The sequence below is a fragment of the Schistosoma haematobium genome, chromosome ZW (genome assembly GCF_000699445.3).
Source record: "Schistosoma haematobium chromosome ZW, whole genome shotgun sequence".
In the NCBI taxonomy this organism is placed as follows: Eukaryota; Metazoa; Platyhelminthes; class Trematoda; order Strigeidida; family Schistosomatidae; genus Schistosoma; species Schistosoma haematobium.
In genome coordinates this window covers 47,304,873-47,329,369 of record NC_067195.1, presented here as the reverse complement: position 1 = coordinate 47,329,369, position 24,497 = coordinate 47,304,873, and the positions used below count along the sequence as shown (strand labels likewise).

General features: G+C 38.2%; 1 protein-coding gene across 2 annotated transcripts; it reads left to right on the top strand.

The window, feature by feature from the left end:
• Nucleotides 1-15,552: 15,552 nt before the first annotated feature.
• On the top strand, nucleotides 15,553-24,426 carry MS3_00003718 (uncharacterized protein; the record flags this gene model as incomplete). Of its 2 annotated transcripts, XM_012939568.3 has the most annotated exons (8): nucleotides 15,553-15,709; nucleotides 17,213-17,307; nucleotides 17,340-17,412; nucleotides 17,449-17,548; nucleotides 18,154-18,258; nucleotides 21,084-21,332; nucleotides 22,372-22,551; nucleotides 23,581-23,731. In XM_012939568.3, the coding sequence occupies exons 1-8, from the start codon at nucleotides 15,610-15,612 to the stop codon at nucleotides 23,729-23,731; spliced, it is 1,053 nt and encodes a 350-aa protein (XP_012795022.3). In that variant the 5' UTR covers nucleotides 15,553-15,609. The 2 variants fall into 2 exon arrangements, with proteins under 2 accessions (XP_012795022.3, XP_051071648.1); XM_051211574.1 differs by having other exon boundaries at nucleotides 15,553-17,548; nucleotides 23,581-24,426.
• Nucleotides 24,427-24,497: the final 71 nt, after the last annotated feature.

Below are 24,497 nucleotides of genomic sequence, written 5' to 3'. Positions count from 1 at the left end.
CTGACCGAGGTTGAAAGTGTATGTTAATAGATCCTAATTGTGGTCCAAGTGTAGTGCACTCGCATCGAGACCTAGAAGTTTTGAGTTGAATCTCTATCAGAATGGGCTGTTGCCGACGGTTCGTGCCACCCGGTCGTTGCTACTACCTTGACATGGTGGTCGGGCTTGCCTACCGTGATGAACCAATCGAACTATAATGGCTGGGAAAGTCGTCCTTCAAGGCCCCGTCACGTCAGGCAGGTCGGTTAAAGACGGATAAGACTAAAAACAGCAAACCGAATGGTCGGGGGAGAAGTCGCACCGATGACTGCACAAAGGTGTGATGACAGTAGGGTGCTTCCCTCAGACAACCAGCATGACAGCGATGCTGCCTTCCCACAAGGAGGGGTGGGGTTAGAAAAGGTCGACCCTAGAAATGCACACATCGCTTTATCACACGGATATCCGTCTCCGACGGTAAGGTTTCAACAATTACGGAGCTAACACGGAAATTACTCACATAGAGGTCATGTGTGACCGACCTCAAGCAGTTGTCCCTTGGGCACTGCGGCCACGCTCTCAGGTCACTAAGACCACCTCTAATCCAATTTCCTTTTCAGGTACCTCCAGGACAACCCTTCCACGGTGTGGGCGACTGGGAAGTGATAACCGCCCTCATACCTCTAACAGCACTCAAGACTACTGTATTCATAATCAACCTCCGTCTTCACTTCCTATTATTCCTCCTACATCGACTTTCAACTACAAACTTCCGCACTTGACTTCCTTCTCAAGTGTCACCATAGTCAACGATTCTAGTGCGCAAAACCCTGTCCCAGGTCTACTGAAACCTCGCTCTAAACTACACATTGGAGCCTTCAACGTACGCACATTATGTCAAATCGGTCAACAGGCTTCCTTGACTAAAACCCTAGAGTCTCTTTCCATTGATGTATGCTGTGTCTCCGAAACACGCATACAGGATTCCAGTGTGGTCATTCACTTTACCTCACCTTGGCAAAACGGAGAGCCGACGAGATACACCCCCCGTGTATCTGGTGACCCGATAACCAGTTCTCGTGGACTGGGAGGTGTAGGCATAGCACTAAGCATGAGGGCGGGACAAACACTATTAGGATGGGTTCCCGTTGACAGTTGTCTATGTGCTGTTCGGTTAGACGGCTCTGTAAGAATTCGGAAGGATAGAGACACACCTCGTTGCCTTTTCGTCATTTCTGCCTACGCCCCAACTGACTGCAGATCGGATTAAGTGAAAGATGAATTTTACAGAAAGCTTTCTGAACTTCTTCAGTAAGCTAGTCGTTCAGACATAGTACTCGTAGCGGGTGACTTTAATGCTCAAGTAGGTAGCCTAAGCCAAACAGAAAGGTATTTAGATGGGTATTTTAGTATTCCGGCACAGCGAACAGATAATGGTGATGGTCTGCTGCAACTGTGCTCAGACAATCGCTTATTTTTAGCGAACACAAATTTTAAGCATAAGGAGAGATATCGTCTGACATGGAGACCCCCTACACCAAACCAACGATGGACTCGAATTGACCATATTGCCATCGGTCATCGTTGGAGAGGGTCGGTAGAAGACTGTTGCTTGTTCTAGAATATAAGTTTAGACTGTGGTCATGCTCTAATACGAGTATGCATTTGCTTGCGCCTCACTGGACGCACAAAAGCTATATCAAGGAAACCTATTAGAATTGAACTCAGTGACGAGGATGACCCCGATGTTGCTTGGAAAGATGTGTATACGGCACCGACATTAATTAGTAAGTTGAAACAAAGAGTTACGAAAGCCAGTAGAATTCTGAAACATCTGTATTACGGATGAAGTCTCGTAAGCTCATTCCATCAGTCTTTCAGCACAATAAAGAGCAAAAATGAGCAGTGGTGGGCAACGAAAGCAAAAGAAATGAAAAAGGCAGCGGTTGTAGTTAGAACAGGATAACTTTTCAGACTAATAAAAGAAACTGGAATTTATAAGTCAAATATGAGACTATCTCGGAAGAAGAGGACACTCTTATCTTCTCACAGTCCAGACATTTTGAACGATGGGTGGGACACTTTAAGGAGCAGTTCAGCCGGCCTTCAGTTACTCTGCAACTACCCACCATTCCCAGACAGCGTGAATGGAACATTGAAGTAGGTCCCCGACGCCAGCTGAAGTTCAATAGGCTATAGTTAATCTCAAACAAGGAAGACCAGCTGGTTCAGATGGATTGGTTCCAGAGGTCTTTAAGGATGGTGGTCCAGTTTTAGCGATTAGGTCGACTAACATTTTAGCTAAAATCTTGGAGTCGGACGTAATCCCACCTGACTGATCGCAGTCACTGATTGTCCTAATACATAAGAAGGGATCAAAATCATCCTGTGATAACCATAGAAGGACTGATTTGATTAATATAGCATCTAAAATACTAGCGTCAATAATTACCGGTCGCCTAACTAAGACTCGTGAACTGCAAACACGACGAAATCAGGCTGGCTTCAAACTCGGTCGTGGCTGCATCAATTACTGTCCGGCAAGGCTGTCCACTCTCTCCATTTTTGTTTAACTTCATCACAGACCCACTGATGGAAATAACGCTCTCGTCGACTGAATATGCCAGAATGTTTGGGATGCGTTTCTCCCCCTCTAAATGCAAGTTGTTGCTTCAGGACTGGTCTGAGTCAACACCTGAACTAAGGGTAGGGAGTGAAGTAGTCGAACACACCGAGAACTTCACTTATCTTGGAAGTGTGATCAGTCCTAATGGGTTGGTGTCTGATGAAATCTCTGTACGGATTCGAAAAGCTCGTTTGGTCTTTGCCAACTTACGTGACCTATAGCAAAGGCGAGATATCCGTCTATCAATTAAGGGACGAGTATACTATCCGGCAGTTCGTTCTGTTCTAATTGACGGCTGCGAAACGTGACCATTAAGAGTAGAAGATACTCGTAAGTTGCTAGTATTTGATCATAGATGTCTTAGAAATACTGCTCACACCTGTTGGGATCATCGGGTAAGTAATAATGAGGTTAGACGCAGGGTAATAGGGAATGACGGTAAATCAGTTGATGCGGTTGCGAATCTTCATCGACTGAGGTGGTCGGGTCACGTGTTACGTATGCCTGAACACCGACTACCACGACACACAATGGTGACTAGGGTTGGGGATGGTTGGGAGAAAGGTAGGGGCGGCTTGGAATCGATCACAATAACGCAGGTGTATACACTCTCTGTCTTCCCTTAAACTAAGAGATTAAAATCACTTCATATCTTTCTATCTACGAACTAATTCCTTCTTCCTGTACTATGTCCTTATATGCAATCTTTCTTTTATGTATTACCACCACTGAATTAACTACTTCTATGAATTCGCTGTTCATCTTCCTGTGCTAATGAGGTATGGCAACTTGGACCGATGCAGATATGTGCCTGGTCCTGCGTTTCAGCTGATTGACTGACTATCAGTAAAAGCATTACATACCATAGCATTTTCGAAGAAGGACTGGATCTAGTCCACTTACTGAACTAAAAGCACAAAAGCAAGTTGGAGCTGACCATTCCACTTGTGGACTGTCTCGATGATAAGAAAAACGTGTAAAGGACAGGGCCTACCAACTCGGCAAACATTATATAGGTAGGCTACCTGTCCATTCACATAAGGCTCATACAGACAAACAGGAAGAAGCTCACACGTTTCAAATTGAAAGCATAAACTGCTTATACATGAACGCCGCGAGTCTACCGAATAAAATGGATGAGCTACATGAACTTAGCAATACTAATAAGGCTCATCTGATAGAAATAACTGAAACTTGGACATCTCAGTTCTCGGACCAAGAGTTAGCAGTACCTGGGATGTCTTTGTTTCGCAACGACAGAAAATCGGGAATTGGGGGTGGAGTAGCCATGTACATACGATCTTGCTTGAAGGTGCATGTGGTATTTGAACGAAGTAATGATGCCTTTGTACTGGTTGAATGCTTGATTTCGAATTCTAAATACAATACATTCGTTTTTGCCTGTGTCGTCCTAACTGAATTGCGTTAATCCTGGAATTCCTAGTTCATACGACAATTAGAATACCATATTGGCGTCGCGATGGAGCCTGCAATGGAAAAGTTAGATATTCATTCAACTCCTGAAGCTTTTGAGGATTACTTGGAAAGGTTCGAAATTTGGAGCATGACCAAGAAAGATGTTAAAGGTGAGAAAATTGTGGCACATTTTCTGACATTCATTGGGAGAGAAGCGTACAGCTTATTAAAAACTTTGGCATATCCAGAAAAACCTATCTCACTCCCCTATGCAACTCTTAAAGAGCTATTATTAAGTCATGTAAAATGCACCAGTTTTGAATGCCGTGAAAGAGCGAAGTTTCATAAGATGGTTCGTCAAAATGACCAAAAGGCTCGGGAATTCATCCTTGAATTACAGAAACAAGCTGCCAAGTGTAATTTCGGTGATCAACTTCATGTGCAACTGAGAGATCGATTAATTGCAGGAATTAACATAACGAGTTTGGAAAGAGAGCTATTAAAAATGCCAAACTGTTCCTTTCAAGATGCTAGAACTGCGTGTATTAACTACGAAGCAGCCAATAAACTTGATATCCAGTCGATGAAGATTTCTAATACTTTGCTTAGTCGTCGTGATGAACTACAATCTCAGGGTCAATCAAACTTTCGTTCATTTAACAGTGATTCCTATTCTCGAGTAAATATGAAAGGTGTTTCAACGAGGAATTACAAGGCAAATCACAAAGGTGAGATGAAGTTTGGTAAATGTTTACCTTATGGAAAGTTTCGTGCTAGCAATTCATGTGTATTTGTAATGCTAAATGTTTTAAATGTGGTAAGGTAGGACACTTTCAGTCAGTATGCAAAGCTACTGTCCATTTTGCTTCAAGCTGTACTAAATCTTGTAATTTAAATCTCAATAATTCGGATGTTTCTAGTGATCATTTGTCTTTGTCTACTATTTCGAAAGGTAATGCTCATATTCAGAAGCGACTATATACATCGCTTGGTTCATTTCATGACTTTATTCTGGACACAGGCAGTATAGAGTCCATTATTTCATTCAAGAACATGAAAGCTTTAGATCCTAACGTTGTTGAACGACCCACTGAAGTATCAATACTGGGGATTACTGGACACAGACTGCCTATACGAGGATGTTGTGAATTGCTAATCAGAGATGATAATTCTTCATACATACCTTGTGAATTTTTAGTTAGCGAAACAGGACTGTCAATTTTGGGTTTAAAGAATTTGAAAAGGCTTAAGGTGGAGTTGTCCTTCATCGTTTCTAAAGAAAATTCTGATACTTTACTTAAAGATTTGATAGCTATGTGTGCTAAGTGCAGTAGAGGTATGAAAATTAAGCCTATAAAACTTCAAGTACAGGGTGATCCCGTCTTTCTTAAAAGACGAATAATTCCTTATGGTCTTCGAGAAGCAGTACATAAGACATTAAACGATTTGTGTGTGAAAGTCATAATTGAACCAATTCAGTCTTCAGCATGGGGTACTCCTATCGTTACACCACTGAAGTCGGACGGCAAGACCCCTAGAATTTTTGGTGACTATAGATTAACTCTGAATTCCCGTTTGTTGAAGCAAACGCGCACGACGGTAGAGGCTGAAGATATTTTAAATCGACTTCATGGTTCCAAAGTGTTCTCGAAAGTTGACCTAAAAGATGCTTATTTTCAAATTCCTTTAGATGAATCTTCATCTATTTTGACGACAATTAACACTCCGTTTGGTCTGTTCAAATACAATTTCCTTCCATTTGGTCTAAGTTGTTCTCCAGCCATATTTCAGGAAGTTATGAATAAAGTAGTTAGTGATCTTGAAGGTATTGAAGTTTATCAAGATTGTCTCATTGTTCATGGCTCTAATAAGGTAGTTCATGACCAGAGACTTATTGCTTTATTACGTCGTTTAATTGAAAAGAATATTACAGTTAATCCAAATAAGTGTTCATTTTGTGTATCTAGTTTTGAATGCCTTGGATACCTAGTTGATGGTAATGGTTTTAGACCAGATATGAAACGACTAGCTCCACTGACTAATGCACCGTCTCCGAAAAATCTTACAGAATTACGTTCACTAGTGGGTGCTCTTCAGTACTACTCCCGTTTTATTCCTAATTTTTCTTTTCGTGCAAATTGTTTATTTAATATTTTGACATCCAATTCATTCAAGTGGAGTGAGGAACAAGAGTCATGCTTACGAAGTCTACTGAAGTTTCTTCAAAGGGATGCTGTTCTTCGAACGTACTCCCCTAATGTACATTCTGTGCTTATTACTGATGCATCACCTGTGGGAATTGGTGCAGTTTTGGAACAGGAAGGTAGACCAGTTATTTGTGTTTCACGCAAACTTACTGTTACTGAACAAGATTATTCACAGACTCAGCGAGAAGCATTAGCTGTGTTTTGGGCTGTTAAAAGACTTCATAAATATTTATTTGGAAAGAAATTCACTATTGTTACTGATCATGAAGCTTTAAAGTTTATTTATCATCCCGAAAAATCCTTAGCACGTTCCTCAGCAGCTATGGTTCAGCGATGGAGTATTGCTTTGAGTGCATATGACTATACGGTTCAGCACAGAAGTGCCAAACAGATTCAACATGTTGATTACATTTCTCGAAAGTCATTACAAGATAAACCTATTAATACTTCGGATTGTTTGTTAGTGCAACCTTTACCAGTGAGACGTTCAGATTTCATTAGAGAAACTCGCAAATATTTTGGATGTATACTCAGTGCTATAAGGAAAGATTGGAATGCTAATTTGAAACGTAGATTTCCTATCTATTTTTCAAAGCGGGATGAGCTATCTACTACTCCTGATGGTATTCTGTGTTTAAATGATCGTGTTGTCATTCCTCCTTCATTGCGTAAATCTGTTCTTGAAAATCTTCATAGTGGTCATTTAAGTGTTGAGAAAATGAAGTCCTTGGCAAGACTCACATGTTAGTGGCCAGAGATAAATGCAGATATATGTCGTACGGCAAACAATTGTGGGAAATGTCATCAGTTGAAAAATCATCCTTCGAAGTATGTGCCATGGCCAGTATCGTCTGAGGCCTGGCAGAGGATTCATGCTGACTATTGTGGACCATTTCTTGGCAAATACTACGCACTAGTAGTCATTGATTCTTTTTCAAAGTGGCCTGAAATTTTTTTACAACTTCACCAAATTCTGATTTCACGATACAAGCATTGGGAAAGGTGTTTAGTCGAGAAGGGGTTCCCTTGGTGTTGGTGACTGATAATGACTCACATTTTGCTGCAGATACAGTCACTACCTGGTTGAACGGTATAGGGTGCAAACATCTGTTTACTGCTCCCAGACATCCGTGTTCTAATGGTCGGGCAGAGAATTTTGTTAGGACATTAAAGACTGCTATTGATTCTATAGTCCCTTCAACAATTAATGGGCTGGAAAGGGGAGTAGATACCTTTCTATTGCAATACAGAAATGCCAAACATTCGGTGACGAAGGAGACTCCAGCGAAGCTATTGAAAGGAAGAATTCTTCGGTCAAATATGAGATGTTTGGGGTCTGCAGAAGTTACATACTATCGAGGAAATGATCTTCGACCATCTACGGGTATTGTTCTGAAGAATGTCGGAAAATCGATGGTGAGAATTCTAGACATCGATGACTTAAGTACACACAGTCGACATGTAGATCAAATACAAATTCAGGTACCAGGTGAGTCAGTTCCAATTTCGATTGTTAATTCTAATGCTAATGAGCACATTCTAGATAATACAGAATCCTTATCCAATACAATGTCAGACAGACTCAGGATGAATTTGAGAAGAAGACGTACAATTGATTACAAACACCTAGACTCCAATTTAAGCTGTGGCGGATGTGGTGGTTGAATGAACTAATGATACCTTTGTACTGGTTGAATGCTTGATTTCGAATTATAAATACAATACATACGTTTGTGCCTGTGTCTTCTTAATTGAATTGCGTTAATCCTGGAATTCCTAGTTCATACGACAATTAGAATAAAATAGTACACCAAGCTCAGAATCTCGAGTTTAACAATCTTGAGGAATCCATATAGTGCTCTGTAAGATTGTCTGCTACTTCGAGGTGTCTAGTCGGAGTCATATATAGAAAGCCTATCGCCGACATCGAGTACGACAGTCATATGCTGGAAGGAGTCAGTTTTGCGGAACATACGTATATTGGAGGTGAAAACTCAACTGAAGCTTGGTTCTTCAACCTCATTAGGGATCTGGGATTACACGAAAATGTGAAGTCGGCAACTAGTTGGAAAAACAGTCAGACACCATCGCGTTTAGACTGGGTATTTACAAATGAAGAATTTCTAGTTGACAACCTTTCAATCCTGACTTTCCCTGGGCAAAAGCGATCACGCCGTTATAGCTTTCAATTTCGTCAGCAAAACTGAGCTAAGATATCCCACCAACAACTTGCGCTGGAAATTCAAACGGTTGAATGTGTCAGCTCCACAGGACTATCTACAACAGGTGGATGTTCACCCTCAACTTGATGTGGATGCTCATTGAGACTTCCTACTGCACACGCTCTTAAGTGCTACAAATCATTCAGTTCCTCAAACGGTCCCCCACAGCTATCAGCAACCTACATTTATCAGGAACCGCACTCTTCGCCTGCTAAGCCGCAAAAGGCACTGTTGGGCAGAGTACAAACGAACTGACAACGACGGAGCGTACAGGCAATACAAACATATAAGGAACATATGCACGAAAGTTATAAGAGAAGATAGGCTTCAGTACCAGACAAAGCTTATGGAAATATTTGCCTCTAATCCTAAAAGCTTATTCCGTTATGCAGCCTCTCTTCATCAAGCCAAAACAGGAATTTCCCAACTGCTAGGTCTTAACGGCCTGACCGTACCTTGTACCTGAGTGACTGATTGACTGAACGTTTATTGTTAAATGTACGTGTCTTAATCCTACCTCTACTATAGAATTAATTGACTCTGCAATTCAATTATAAACACTATATAGACATTCTGCGTTTCTGATTGACATTACTTTATGTGTCATTATTTTTTTCCCTTCGCTTCACTCTTTATACCGGTTCTAGTAGTATGTCATTTGTTCAAATTGTGTGAAGTAGCAAAGAACAGAATTCGCAAATCACTGCAGTCTATGGATTTATACTTCGTGAGGCGGAGTTACATTTAGCTATTTTACATGCTATCCTCCAATAAAAGCACGCGCTAAAGAGGAATTTAATAAAACAGTAAAATAATTATTGTAATATTAATTAAATACATCAAGGGGCCTACAGAAACAAAGGCAGGATAATGAAAAACAACCAGTACGTTTGGAAATGATTTATTTTGATATTGAGTGCGGTTGCAAGCGATGAAACGTGTGAACGTACTAAGCAGAAGTACGGCCAGTTAATTGTCGTTAAAGTGTGTATATAACATATTAGTACTGTTAGATTTGTTGTCTGGTTTGATATTAAGTGAATTTATCTTTGCATGTTAAAAAGCACTGCAAACGTAATAGACAATCTAAAAATAGTGAAATGTTGCTGATTTGTTTTCGGAATACGCCACTGCTAAGAGAGTTCAACGTCTGTGTCGAGGTATCCACAGGTATTTCGTTTGATCCTCCCATCCAGTTTCTTCATTGTTCTCTAGTTGGTAGAGATCTCTAGAAAAATGGCAAATCCCATAGGCGTAGCTTAAACACACTACTCACCTCAGTCGAAGATTCTTCGTCCTTTTGAGACTTCCTCCTGCCGTTGTGCTGTGTTCGAATTACAGTTCTCGTTAAACTGTTTCGGGGTAGGTCCACTATCGACTTAGTATGGAAATAATATAGGATTCGTATACAAAATGCAAATGGTCTGAACAGGAATACGTAAAATATCGCTTAGGGATACTACTATTTTGGTACTTTTTCAATCATTCTTCAAAATAAATTTGTGTATGGATGTTTATTAAATAAAAAAGATTATTTCAGCGAAGAGTTCTCTTTTCGGCGAGTTCATTTTCAAAGCTGTATAATCGCAAATATATACTTATTTTCACAGGATGATAATCATACTGATAATAAACTTCTATTAGGCATGTTGACAGTAGGGTTAAATAAACAAAGTTAATAAAAATTCTTTTAAAAGATCAAGGGAAGTTTAATAACCGTTTGATCGTTAATGGCACAAGTATTCATCAAAAGATAGATAGAGAGACGGATAGCTCAGCATGATAAGACAAATGTTGAAATTGAGATTAAATGTAATGAGGATGATCGTTGGAATAAAATGAACCAGTTGGGAGTAGAAAATTTAAGGGGGAGATGGACGGTGAAGCAGATGGATGTGAAGGAAGAAGAGTATGAAGAAAGTGAATGTTAAAAATAAAAAACATTTATCCAACTTCAAAATCTCTTAAACGCCATGAACAAAATATCATCGATTCTATCCACCCACTCATCCCGATACTGGAATTTAACATTTCACAAAGATCTCCGGTGTTATATGAATTTTCACCCGATGAACGCAATGTTTTCACTGAATATGTCACCACAGTTACTGACAAACGCAAGAAACAATTAATATCGAACCTCATTAAAGGTTTAGACACCACGGAAATACATCATAAATTTCCTAGCTATCCTGAAAGGCATGTGTTTAATCACTATTCAATTTCCTTAACAAATGTACAATTAGAAGTCTTATCTTTAGGTATAAAATTCTGTGACATAAACGAAAAAATTAATAAAATCCATACCTATGTTCAGCTCGAGAATTCGATCAAACAAACAAATGGTTTTAAACCAGTCTCTGACCAAGAATTTCAACGTTTCATATCTACTCTTCTCGATAGCTGCTTTTAATATATTAACACATAAGTAATAGGCAAGAGTCTTCTGACGAAAGAACATAGAAATCAACTAAAACTACTTAGAAATAGTAAAGACTTAATTATTACACGTCCAGATAAAGACGCTGGTTTACTGCTGCTAGACCGCAATAATTATGTTGAAAAATGACAACGTTATTATCAGATGACACCAACCAACGTAACTGACTGAAGTTCCTAAGAGAATGAAAAATGATCAGTTAATCGAAGAACATGTCTGTTAGCGGATGAAACCAACAGGATCGATAGTACCACGATTATACGTTCTGCCAAAAATACACAAACCCGGCCTACCACTCAGAACTATTCTCGATATGTCAGGAACCCCTTACCACTCTATAGAAAAGTGGCTGACAAATCTCTTAGAACCCTCAGAAAACACATTTGTAAACACTCTATACGTGGTACTTTTGAATTTATTGAGCACATAAAATAAGTGAATATAAATGACAAAATTATGCTATCTCTGGATGTCGAATCATTACTCACTAATTTTCTACTCACAGAGAGCATTAATTTCATCTGCAAGTACGTAAATAACAATGAGATTAACATCAGAACACCGGATGTTTAGTTGAAGAAACTGTTACTGCGGTGCACTCGCAATGTACATTTTACGTTCAACGACGTAATTTATAGACAAAAGGACGGTATAGCAATGGGATCCTCTCTGGGTCCATTACTTGCAGATTGCTTAATGGTCAGTATCGAAAACAACCAACTCAAATTGACTATAGAAAAACTTCACTTGTATAAAAGATACGTAGATGATATCTTTTTCGTTTGTGACAACAAATATGACTTGAGTCATCTTCTGAAGACATTTAATAATTGCCACCCAACAATAAAATTCACATTAGAAATTGAAAACAAACAAAATATTCACTTTCTTGACGTGGAAATGACAAGAAAGAAAGACGGTACTCTAAAAAGATCTGTAGTGACTTACTTTTATCACGAGAACACGACTGCTTTAATGAAAACAATTATTATTATGCCCAATTGTACCAGTGACTGTTTTAATGTGCTCTTTGTTTAACTGTGCTAAAAACACTCATTATACTTACTTCAATTGTGACCTCGCGCGAATCCGGTTGCGCTCAGTAACCATGCTTGTATCCTGGCATGATCTCGGTATTCTTTCGATACCACGAGATCGCCAGCAAATATATCTCGACTTGGTCCATTAACTGCCTTCTGATATTTGGCTTCCTGGAGATTTCATGGATATCCCGGCACGCATTCTTTTGTAGTGGTGTTCATAGTCATTCGCGACTCGACGCCACACAACAGATCTATCTACAGGAAACCCATGTGAAATGACCAACTATCAAGTTTCCACAGCTGGGTCCTCCTTAAACGAGAAAAAAACCTGATAATAACACTCGCAACAAGAATACAACGAATCTGTAGTCACGACATCATAGAGAAAGAATTGGAACACCTGAAGGAGATACTTGTTAAAAACGGATATCCTTCGATTTTCATTGATAAGAACACAAAGCCAAAAACTCCGAAAACAAAGATAACTACAGTAGAAAAGAAAACTTTATACATGAACATCGAATTCACAAAGTGACAGAGCCATGCATACTCTAAAGAGGAGAATTTCCGATTCTTCAAAAAGAACATTCCCTGCAGCAACTTTACGAATGGTATTCTCCAGCTGATCATTGTTCATTAATAATCTGAAAAATAAATTGTCGCATCTGGCCAACTCAATGTGCATTTATCAATTTACCTGCTCATGTGGAGCTAGGTTTATAAGTCGTTCGATGCGTACTTTATCCCAAAGAATTCAAGAACATTGTCCGACTTGGCTAAAAAGAGGAGGAAGTGGCTAAATAAGAAGCTCAGTAATTGAACACCTTGTGAACACAGGTCGCTCAATCAAGGTAGACTTTGTATTCAAGGTCATCTATAAGGTAACCATAAGTATCGCAAAAACAATTAGACTGCATCTTCTTTGCATTGCCGAAGCACTAGCCATACATCTGGAAAAACCAGAATTGTGTGTGCAAAAACGACTGGTACAACCTGTTCTTCTACCATGGTCCTGATGTCTTATAATTTTTAATATTATTTTTAACATTCACTTTCTTCATACTCTTCTTCCTTCACATCCATCTGCTTCACCGTCCATCTCCCCCTTAAATTTTCTACTCCCAACTGGTTCATTTTATTCCAACGATCATCCTCATTACATTTAATCTCAATTTCAACATTTGTCTTATCATGCTGAGCTATCCGTCTCTCTATCTATCTTTTGATGAATACTTGTGCCATTAACGATCAAACGGTTATTAAACTTCCCTTGATCTTTTAAAAGAATTTTTATTAACTTTGTTTATTTAACCCTACTGTCAACATGCCTAATAGAAGTTTATTATCAGTATGATTATCATCCTGTGAAAATAAGTATATATTTGCGATTATACAGCTTTGAAAATGAACTCGCCGAAAAGAGAACTCTTCGCTGAAATAATCTTTCTTATCTAATGTCTTAATGGGTGTATTCCGTATATGAATGTTCAGTGTTAAATACACACCAAAATTTTAGAACTTCGGTGTTAAGTTGGAGCTGTTTAATCCGTTGTGCCCACGTAATCCTCTTGGTCGCATGTGAAAAATCCTCTCTGTTACTTGTCAGTTCATTAATTATTTTATCAAATAAACAGTCTAATAATTCATTTAGTGGTTTATCAACAAGACAATCTCGTTTTGGCCTGCTGATTCCTAATGCGTCTGTTTCTATGTCCTTGCACAACGGAATATTTAGGTCTTCTTGAGACAATTTTGAATGGATCTTCGAATAGAAGATTGTGTGGTACTTTTACTCTGTCACGCCTCATCCAGTCGCGAATGCAGGCGCCCAAATCTGTGGGCACATATGTAGCTCATGGCTTGTTATGTCATTGATCTGTCTACCCAATAGTATACAGGAGGTTAGCTGTCTCGATGTAGATTAAAGCCTTGACGCAATAGGCTTACTGGCTTAACCTCGAGGCCAGAAATGCCTGAATCCGAACTGAGACTAACTGTCTTAGGTAGAGAGAAAAAGAACATTCTACCACCCGGTTGGTTGACAGTGAGAAAGAAGACGAGTTAGCTGGAACACTACTTGATTTGTTTCCGACTTCGATTGGAGTAAAGGGTACATAAATAAATAGATTATTAGCATGACCACAACACACAAACAATTAGAACAATGCAATTATGTCCAAGCTAGGAATTCAGATATAAAAATTGAGTACCAAAGGTTACGTTTAAATTACAGTAGCTTTGAAACTAAAAAGAGTATGCTAGTGGTTCATGCATCAGACAAAAGCTTATGGCTTGTAGAATAAACTAGCGGCAAAACTAAATGTTAGTATTATACAAGTTTTGAATTGAGTGGAATAGTGTCCCCCAAAGTAGCTTCCATTGTTTGTCATGGCTTCTTTATTTCAGTTCACATCATCTTTATTTTTGACAAAAAGGGTTATAACTGTCATTTATCTAACTGTACAGGTGAAGGAAACTGGCTAGCGCTGTGATCCTCGTGTAGATCACCAGCACAGATGATCTGTGTCTAATGATTGTGGGCCCACTCGATTTAGACGGAAATGGTGTGACGAACTAGCCTCGTCAATGTCACATCTGATAGTTAGTACATAGCATGGAACAGCATTTTGTCGCATCCAGGTAATATGGCTGCTTTGACGACCATACAACACAAAGGACTTTATTACAGAAATATGTTGGCAAGATTAGGTACAAGGAAGATAGTGAGACCACCGCCGCATGAGCCATTCCATAGCGTTGCTACACTACCTGTCTTCGCCTGCACTTGTTGATAAGTATGGAGTAGAAAAGCTACGTCATCTGCATAATCCAAATCGTCTAGTTGCATCCAAGCTGTCCATCCTGTGCTTTCCCTTACATGTGGAGGTTTTCATAGTCGAATCGACCGCCAGAAGATAGAGAAAACGGGGGAACAAATAACATTGTGTGACCTCGGTCATAACCTGGAGTGCGTCAGTCAGCTGTCCCCTACATATGGCACTGCGATGTAATCCATCGTATGAATTCCGTGTGATGTTGACAATCTTCACAGATGCAACACAGTGTCGAAGATGGTTCCATAAGTTTATCCTATCTTCATTGTCAAATGCTTTCACATAATCAGGGAAGTCAATGTATAGTGACGAGTCCCGTTCAGCCGACTATTGAACATTAGTCAGTAGTGTCGTTAAACGACTTCTTATCACAGAATCCAGTCTGTTTATCTCGAAACTCCGTGCCTGCTGGATCATTTATTAGTTTCAAGCACACTGCCGTAAACTTTTCCTGGTACTAATAGTGGAATGATATCTCTGTTGTACTCACCTTGCTGAGATCTCCTTTCATAGGTATCTTGACGAAGCATCCTTCTTTCCAGTCTACCGGCACTTGTTTTGCCTACAAAATCTTTCTTCAGAGAATATGGAGCATCTTTGCAGTTGCTTCCATATCTGACTTCAGTGCTTCAGCTCGTGTGTTGTCTGGTCCTTCCGCCTCAAAGTCGGACGGACAACAGGGAACTAGTTTTAACGTTTTGAGGCACAAAGTGAATCACTGACATTTCACACAGAAGCTCGTGAAGCGGGAGCTACTTCTTTCCGTCCATTAGAATTTGACTATTCGAACCGTTTGTGGAGGTATTTATGAAAGCTGTCGTTACCGTGAAGGGTTTGTGATGATGGCTGATAAGAAGGAAATATACAGATCTATTGCCCGTTTCTTCGATAAAGAGATAAATTCCCATGTCTACTCTTCGGAGATAAATGAGGGTCTTGAAGGTAAACATACATACACTAAATTTGCGGTGGGGAAGTCATTACTTTTCGTATATCTTCCTTAACGAAAATGTAGTATCATTGTGAGAAAACGGTGATATGTATTTCTGAGTAGACTGGTTACAAACGTAGCAATATCGTCGGATGAATATCAGCTAGTGTTTTAATATACGGTTAGGAGACTGTACAAACCAATCATGAAGAGGGATAGATGATACTTCCAACTGTCTTATGTTCAAAAGTTCTCGAAAAAGGCCATGTAAACTGTAGATAAATTTAGAGGGCCCTAATTATTTGAACAGAGAGAAAAGCACTAGCGTTGTGGAACCTTGCTATAGTCGGGAAATTGTGAGGTTTCTGGTTGGTGAGTAAGATTCAGTAAGATATTCGTTAGTATTCGGAGTTTTTGCGTCGTTCTATGCAGATCCAAGCCAGCGGTCTTTTCAAGTTATTAGTGGTTGAGGATTCGTAAGAAAGCTGTCGTGATTGTCGGAATTCCCGCTATTCTAGTTTCTAAAGTTGTTGGTCTCGTATTTAGGGTCTGGTAGCGGAACAACAATGTTAAGCCTCACTAGTTCTGGCTTCAGACACACCGTAAGGGCCAGCGTAATATCAGGTTGGGGAGAAGAGTGACCAAGTCAACATTGTGATATTAGTGTAACCCGTTTAATGAGTTTAGGTGTATTGCCTTGACTCCAAAGCTCATATGTAGGGTCTGTCGGCACTGACCAGGTGCTATAAACATAGTGGGTGGAATTATTCCTGAATCTACTACTTATAGATTAAAATTCTGCTTTCTTCAACTACTGCTACCACTCCTCCTCTATGTATAGTATGGTATCAGTCATTAAAGTTACTGTTATTTGGTCTCACAAAATCGGTTGATTTTATTTCTCATGTTTATCTGAATCATGAACATAGCACTACGCCATACTTGTCACCTTCCAGTTTCGTCTATTTTCCTTTAGCTTTCCAACTATTGGTAATGTTGTCTTCAAACATTCTTTAGTCAATTTTTCTGTACCCTAGTGTGAATCTGGGGAACGCTGTTTATTAAAGTGGTTGATATCCACTTAACGTTTTTGTTAACTGTTCTTTGCCAATGATTTTGTAATTAAAAGTCACATTCTTGATAGGTCACCTCTTTCTTGAAATTTGTGTCCCAAAAGAGCAAGACTGACTGAACAACATGGTAACAGACCATGTAGTTACAGATACAAACTTAAGATATAGAAAATTACTGTTTAATTGCTTTTTGTGTGACACGTGGAGTAAGTTGGGTCATTTGGAGCAAACTTGATCGTTCTGATATATGCCACAACTACTCATTGAGTTCTTGGATAGAATATTGAAGGAGATACAAGACATCTTAACAAGGCTTCAAAAGGACGTTCCTTTACTTAACTTGCTTCAGTATTATAACTTGCCTATGTATTCAGGTCATTTATATTTGCTTATCTGAAAGAACTTATCTTAGAGTAACTATTCAGATGACTTTTGTTTCAGTTGCGAAGCAGTGTATAGAAACAGCTTTTCATATATCTGATAGTGAAGTCGGTGATGTTCCCGATTTACAAACATTATTTAAATCTCAGTCTCAAGTAATTACTCACCTTTTAAGTCATTATTACAGAAAAAACCTGATATTCTAACAAGCGAACCCTCAGAAGAAACCAAATCAATGGCAGAAGCATTAAAAAATCAAGGTATGACTATTCTTTTTTATTAAGCTGCACCTGCAGGCAATCAATGCATGAAACAGGAGAAGTTTGGGGAAGCTGTAGCCTGCTACAGTAAAGCTATTGAGCTGTCCCCGTACAATGCCGTATTTTACTGCAACAGGTATTTACTGAGTTTTATGGCATTTTACAGTTTATTTTGAAATCTGACTGTAGTACGCTACCATAGAAATGTCATTACATCTGAAATAACTTCCATACTACTGAAATTGACCAGATGAGTTATAGCTTTATTTCGCGGGGATGACAATTCATGTTTGTTATACTTCAGCTCATATGTAAACAAAATCTATAGAAAAAAACCCATTAAGCTAATTGTCCACAACCAACTTGAAATGCTTATAGTAGCTCATAATAGTCCACTGTTGTAATTGTTGGTTTAGAATTCCATAATCAAATAGCTTATAAGAAAATCTGTTCCAACTAATTGCTCTTTGTAACGTAATATGGGGTTATAAATAGTTGAATGAATATTATTTTTAGTATTACACATATTATGGAAGTTGCTTACTTCTAGAGCAGAGGCGTATCATGTAACTGCCCATTTTTTAGATCACAGCGAACTGTAAACCTGGTTTACAGGGATGTCATGTTCTTAAGAGATTATATAGTAGATCAACTCAGTGAATTACTACTACTAATTTTCATGTAACCTCATCTCTCCATTACCTTGAAAATTGTTGGTCACTTTATTTTTTTTGTCTGAAGAGCTGCCGCCCACTCTCGATTAGATCATCACCAAGATGCAATTAATGACTGCTTAAAGGCTTTAGAAATCGACCCATGTTACAGCAAAGCATATGGCAGAATGGGGTGAGTGTTATAAATTTAGACCTTCATTTTTTACATACAATCCTATTATTTGTAACCTTTTAAGGTCCCCTTAGACTTATTATTTTTTATTATTTTTATCAATGAATACACCATAAAAGTACTTTGATACCTGTCGTAAGGTTTGTTCGTTTGAATTTTGATTACTACTGGGAATCACTTTTAGTCTCGAATTTATCAAATATTATTCAAGGTTTGTTAATATTATCTCCTTGAGTGCGGTTCAGAACAGTATATCATTTACTAATTAAGAATACAGGTCCATGGCATCAAACGTATTATCTGTATTTAGCACTTTGCAAACAGCACCAACTTTTTTTCACTGAATAATTTCACTAAACATGACATATTTCGGAAATGTCAATGAGTTTACTCTCTCCAGTGATAGCTAGTACCTTGAAGTGGTCAGGCTTACCTACCGTGATGGCTCAACTGAGCTATACTGGCTGGGACATACGCCCTTTCAGATCCTACCATGCCAAGCAGGTCGGTTGGAGAACGATAAGACTAAACGATCAACTCGAAGTACTAGGGCGAAGTTGTACTGCTGACTGTATGGAGGTGTGACGGTATTAAGGCGGTTCTCTTGGACAACCAGCACCTGCAGAGATGTTGTCTTCTCACGACGAAAGGAAGCAGTTAGAAAATGTCACATCTCACCTAACCCTACGGATTTTTTCTCTGGTAGTAAAGCTTTTTAAAATACAGAGCTAACACATCAAAACTTCCCACACAAAGGCCATGCGCGACCTGTCCCGATTAGTTGTCCTTTACTCTGGTCATGCTCCCAAGTGACGAAGACCACTACTTTTCCGATTCCTTTTGCAGGTCCTTCCACGATGTGGAGAGTTCGTAAATTGCAGTTGCTCCCATACCTCTATCAGCACCCGAGATCATTTCCTTCACGATCAAATCCCACCCTCACATCTTAATAATTCTTTTATCCTTATGACTAATCCTTGGTTGGAGACTTTGAATGACAACTCAAAATCGTTCTCAATGGCTTAAGTGCACTCATTCTTTGTCTTCCCTCAAATTCTGAGATTGTAAATTCCTCATAACTTTTTTGTGTGTGTTTATTTCGCTGACTTGTATTTTCTTTTTGGATCGTATCTTCGATGCCTAATCTTTCCTATTACCACTGATACTGTCGCTACCTCCACTGTTCTGGGATTTGCCTTGACAACTTCATCTCTCTGTGCTAATGGGGTGTGACAACTTGAGCCGATGTACGTACGGGTTCTACATTGTGACTGATTGACGACTCATCCTTGTTTATCTTTATCAACACGCGCCACCAATGGTGATGATTGGAGTTTACGAAATGTCTAGTGTCCCGAGACGACACTCTAAACTACGTGTTGAGGCTTTTAGTGTTCGAATTTTGTCATTTAGGACAACAGGCTTCTTTAGCTAGGATTCCAGACTCCCACTATATCGACTTCTGTTGCGTCTCCAAAGCGCATGTACATGACCTGAGTGTGGTCATTCACTTGACCTCACCTTGTGAATATTATATCAGCGCGTAAGATCCCTCTGCCACTTCCACTGGCTTTACGGGTGTGAGCATAGCATTAAATGCCCCCAAATGCCCTGGTACGGCCGAGAGTGGGGAGAGTCCGCTCTACCTCTCGAAATGCTCTCACATGGCGGGGGTGTTGTTTACGAAAATGAGAGGACGAAAAGCGAATGTCCGGAGCTTTAACCGGATTCCCAACCAGTGGTGCACATGGGCTCCAGTATCCTGCGGGAACAAATGGCGTATGAACCAATTATTAGTCACCGGCTTCCATGGGACTGCATCTTCTTACGATGCTCCACTGCCTTGTGGATCAGAACTTCAGGTCGAGGGCTCGGGGAGTGGCCCCCTAAGAAAACCACCTACTTCGGTCTAGGCATCTGGACAGTATCACAGTCCTCACACATATCGAATGAGATTTGTGTGGCGCATATGTATTTGGTGCCTCCTTGTACCAATATCTATTTGCTATAATAATAATAATAATAATAATAATAATAATAATAATAATAATAATAATAATAATAATAATAGATAGCATTAAGTTCAAAAGCAAAACAGGTTCTTCTGTAATGAATTTCAATAGACAGTTGCTTATACGCTATTCGATTAAACTAGGAAGGAAGAACGCGGAGGGATAGGGACACATTCCATTATCTCTTCTTTGTCTCGCTCTCTACGCTCTCACTGATAGCACCTCAGATGAAGTAAAGGATAAATTTTACCAGACTCAATAAGGCCGTCGATCATTCTGGGACACACCGAATTTCAGCAGCATCTGCTGAATTGATAGACTCTCGGAAACTCATCTGTGAACACGATGTGAGGCTAAGATAGCTTAAACGCAGGTTGATAAAAAGCCTATGCAATGATCGTGGGCAGTGGTAGGCAGCGAAAACAAAAGAGATGGAAAAGGAAGCGGCAATAGGTAGAAGCAGACAATTGTTCGGACTTATCAAGAGAATAGGTATTAGTCAGACGATTTATGAAAAAGATCCGATTATTATTTACTCAATCCAAGATATTGGATGATAAGTAGAACCCTTCAGGGAACAGTTCGACTGGCCTTTAGCCACACTTCAATTCAGATCCACTCTTTGACAAACACTGAATTACTTTTCCTATGTTATATGTTGTGTGAGTCAGATACAATTTTTATAGTTCCATAATGATGAAATTACCAGCTATTTTAGCAAACTTTTTACTTGGCATATAGCAATAGGATTAAATACTGGACATGTTAATTTGTATACACTTGGTAATTTTATTTGGTACTTCTTTATTGTAGTATTGCCTATTCTAGCATTGGTAATCACGCTAAAGCTGTTGAGTGTTATCGGAAAGGCTTAGAGCTTGACCCAAGTAGCGAGAATTGTCAGCAAAATCTATCAATTGCCGAAGAAAAATTGAAGAATTCATCAGATAATACTCAGAGTTCAGGATTATTTAGTGGTTTTGACTTAAATTCCTTTTTAAACAATCCAATGATGCAGAATATGGCTCGGCAATTCATGAATGACCCGAATGCTCAAAATATGTAAGTCTGATTAATGTTTCAAAGCAATATCCTGCGTTTCTATCTATATTTGGTAAAGGTTTATGCTTATAATTGTGAGAGGAATCTCAGAAATAAAATCAGGATGTAATTAATCTAAGCTGCAAGTTGATGGTATCCACATGAGTTAAATTTAAATGCTTTTTAAAGAGAGCAAGAACAAAGATTGGTGCAGAATAATATGAATTCATTTTATTTCGTTAGGTTCTCATCAGCTGCTTACAACCTAAATTATTTAAAATTCAACATTATTACAGATATTGACATATTTATATATAAGAGTGTGATTAAGAATCAATACATGTGTATGATGATGTAGCGAATATTCAGATAGAGTTAATGAGCTCATAAAATGTTTGATTCGAATAAATAAATAAAGTTTGAGAGGGAAAGTTCTGGAACATTGAAATAGTGATTAGAACTCATGAAAATAGATTAATGGTAATAAAGAAAATATGAATTGAAATCAATCAGTTATGTATGATGTAATTTATATTTCAGAAAGAGTTGCAATAATGACGTAATAAATAAATAAATAGGAGCAAATTAATAGAAAGAGTGGGGGTTATTGTTACCAGGGTAAAGAAAGATTTATTACTGTCTCTTTTTGTATACATAGGTCTGGTTTTAAACGCTTGATTGCTAACGCTTCAGCGAATTTCAAAAGGTTCGAGTTTGATTGTTTGTTAATCACCTTGAAGGACTTCAGTATATCAGCTTTATGTCCTGTATCAAGGAGATGTCTGGCGATAGCACTGTTGAATGCGTTCAATCCATTTAACCTTAAACTTTTGAAACCCGTCATCAGTAAAAAAATGTCGTCTTTAAAAAAAGATAAATTTCTGCAGCCCGTTTAAACGCATTGCGTTTTTTTCCAAGCAATTTGTAATTGTTCATTTTAGTAGTGTAGTACACCTAGTTTAGATGGTATATCTTATATAACATAGATCAAAACATTTTCTAGTGCCTAAAATTGAACAAAGTTATATTCTCTACCGTTCTCACTTTGCCATCAATCTAGGATGACTAATCTACTACGCAATACATTTGGAGTATCAGACAATCCAACTACAAATAATTCACCCCGTAATACTGAGGCTGATAATTCCAACGAATCAACAGAATCTAGTTCACAAAGTCATAATCCTAGTGGTACTGGTCCTAGTACTAATGGTCAAAGTATGGATGAATTTTTACGCCTGTAAGAAATTTGTTTTTTTTGTTCTTTATTACCTATTCTATTCACTCCATTTTTATTAAAAATAGGTTCATTCTAAGTATTTGGTCATCATTTGTATATTGTTTTATTTTTTGCACACTAATGGTGTTGTGCTTCAAAATGGATAATTCGATTAGTTTTATACTTTTGGCTGACTAAAGGAAAATTTTATGGGGAGGTGAATAAACGAGCACATAAACTTTGATAATACTCACTTTTCTGCACCATTTCTATCAACAAATAGATAGAATATCTTATTTAGAATAGATAGGTTGTAACCAGCAGTGGAATCCAGGACGCACGTTACGCCCTATTTGGAGCTCACCAGCCGGGGGCACCTGCATTCCGTTGTTGATATTCATACTAGGACTTGAAGCTGGTACCTTTCGCTTTAAAAGTCAAATTCTTTATCCACTAAGCTACTGAGACCAGATAGCCACTAAATTGTTCAACAGGTATAATGTTTATGTCGTCATTAGGAAGGGTTTGGCCTATCCCATTGTCGATATTAGGAACTAAATTTTGATTAGTCTATAATTTTGAAAGTGTAATAGTGAGCAGGCTTTTTCAGACACTAGAAACCAGTAAAATGCGAATAACTACTTGTTGGATGCATTGTTGCGGAAAGTTATATCTTATTCTAGTTCATTGACATATGAGATACTTTGTTGTTTTGTTTATCTCTCATTTTTCTACAACTCTTACTTCAGTATGTTACTTTTATAGTCTTTCAATTTTACTTTGATGTACATTTTGGAGTTATTTTGTTATAATGTTATTGGCACATGAGGATGAACATAGACTAGTGTATTATCTGTATCAAACCAGAGCATAGTTTGTCAAATGTAAAATATATTAAGTATGTGTTGATGTTGTCTGGAAATGAGGAAGCAAGCAGTTAGTTAATTAGTCATATATTTATCTCTATCACATACCTGTTTTATTCTTAATAAAGTAGTTTTCTATTATCATACAATATTTGTGTATTTTCTTTTAATTGCCTATTTTTAGTGGTCAACAACTTGCTCAACAATTGCAAGCATCCAATCCACAACTTGTTAATCACTTACGTCAAACATTTCATACCAATGTTAGTGGACAAAATTCAAATCCGGAAAACAGTACTAATTCCAATGATCATAACAATACAAATTCCAAATAATACTTGCCATTTTAAATGATAACCGGTGTTTTGTTTTGCTAACGTGTATTATGGCAAAACTCAGTTGTAATTTTCCTAAATTTAATTTTGAATATGATACTTCTTTTTGTTTCTTTTTTAGTAAACAAAATAGGGATGATTGTGCTAACTATTCATTGTTTTTCCCCATTTCCTTCTGATGAAAATCATATTGTGCATGCTATATTGTTTTAGACTTTGTTCTTGTCTTCGCTGTGTAGTTTTGTTATTAGTTTTAATTTTACGTATGAACTAACGAATAAAAGTTTTTGTGAATCATCGAAAAGTGGTATATTATATTTAATATGATATTTATAGAAAAGATTTATTCTTAATTGCGTGTGCAACGTGTAATAATCAATAAAACTACTTCACATATATTTTTTGTTGTCTGTTTATTAAGGATTATATAAGAAACCTAGGCGTTTATTTGGTTACATTTTATGATTGTTATGTTTGCCCAAAGCAGGGAATTCTCAAAGTTCATTTGTTCTTAACACCTACTATTCTTAGATCATTAGTTGCATATTGGTACATAATTAGACCATAAATAGTCAGTTGTTATGATGGGTGACGTCCGAGATCTGATACTGATACTAAACTTGCTACTCAGTAACCCCCATAAATCGACTACTTGGACGAAAGGACAAGAGCGGAAGCGAAAGTCTGTTAGGCTACAGTAATCATTCATAAATACTTAAATATATACATTTCTAACCCTTTTCGTCAAGTGACCTCATTTGGCCAC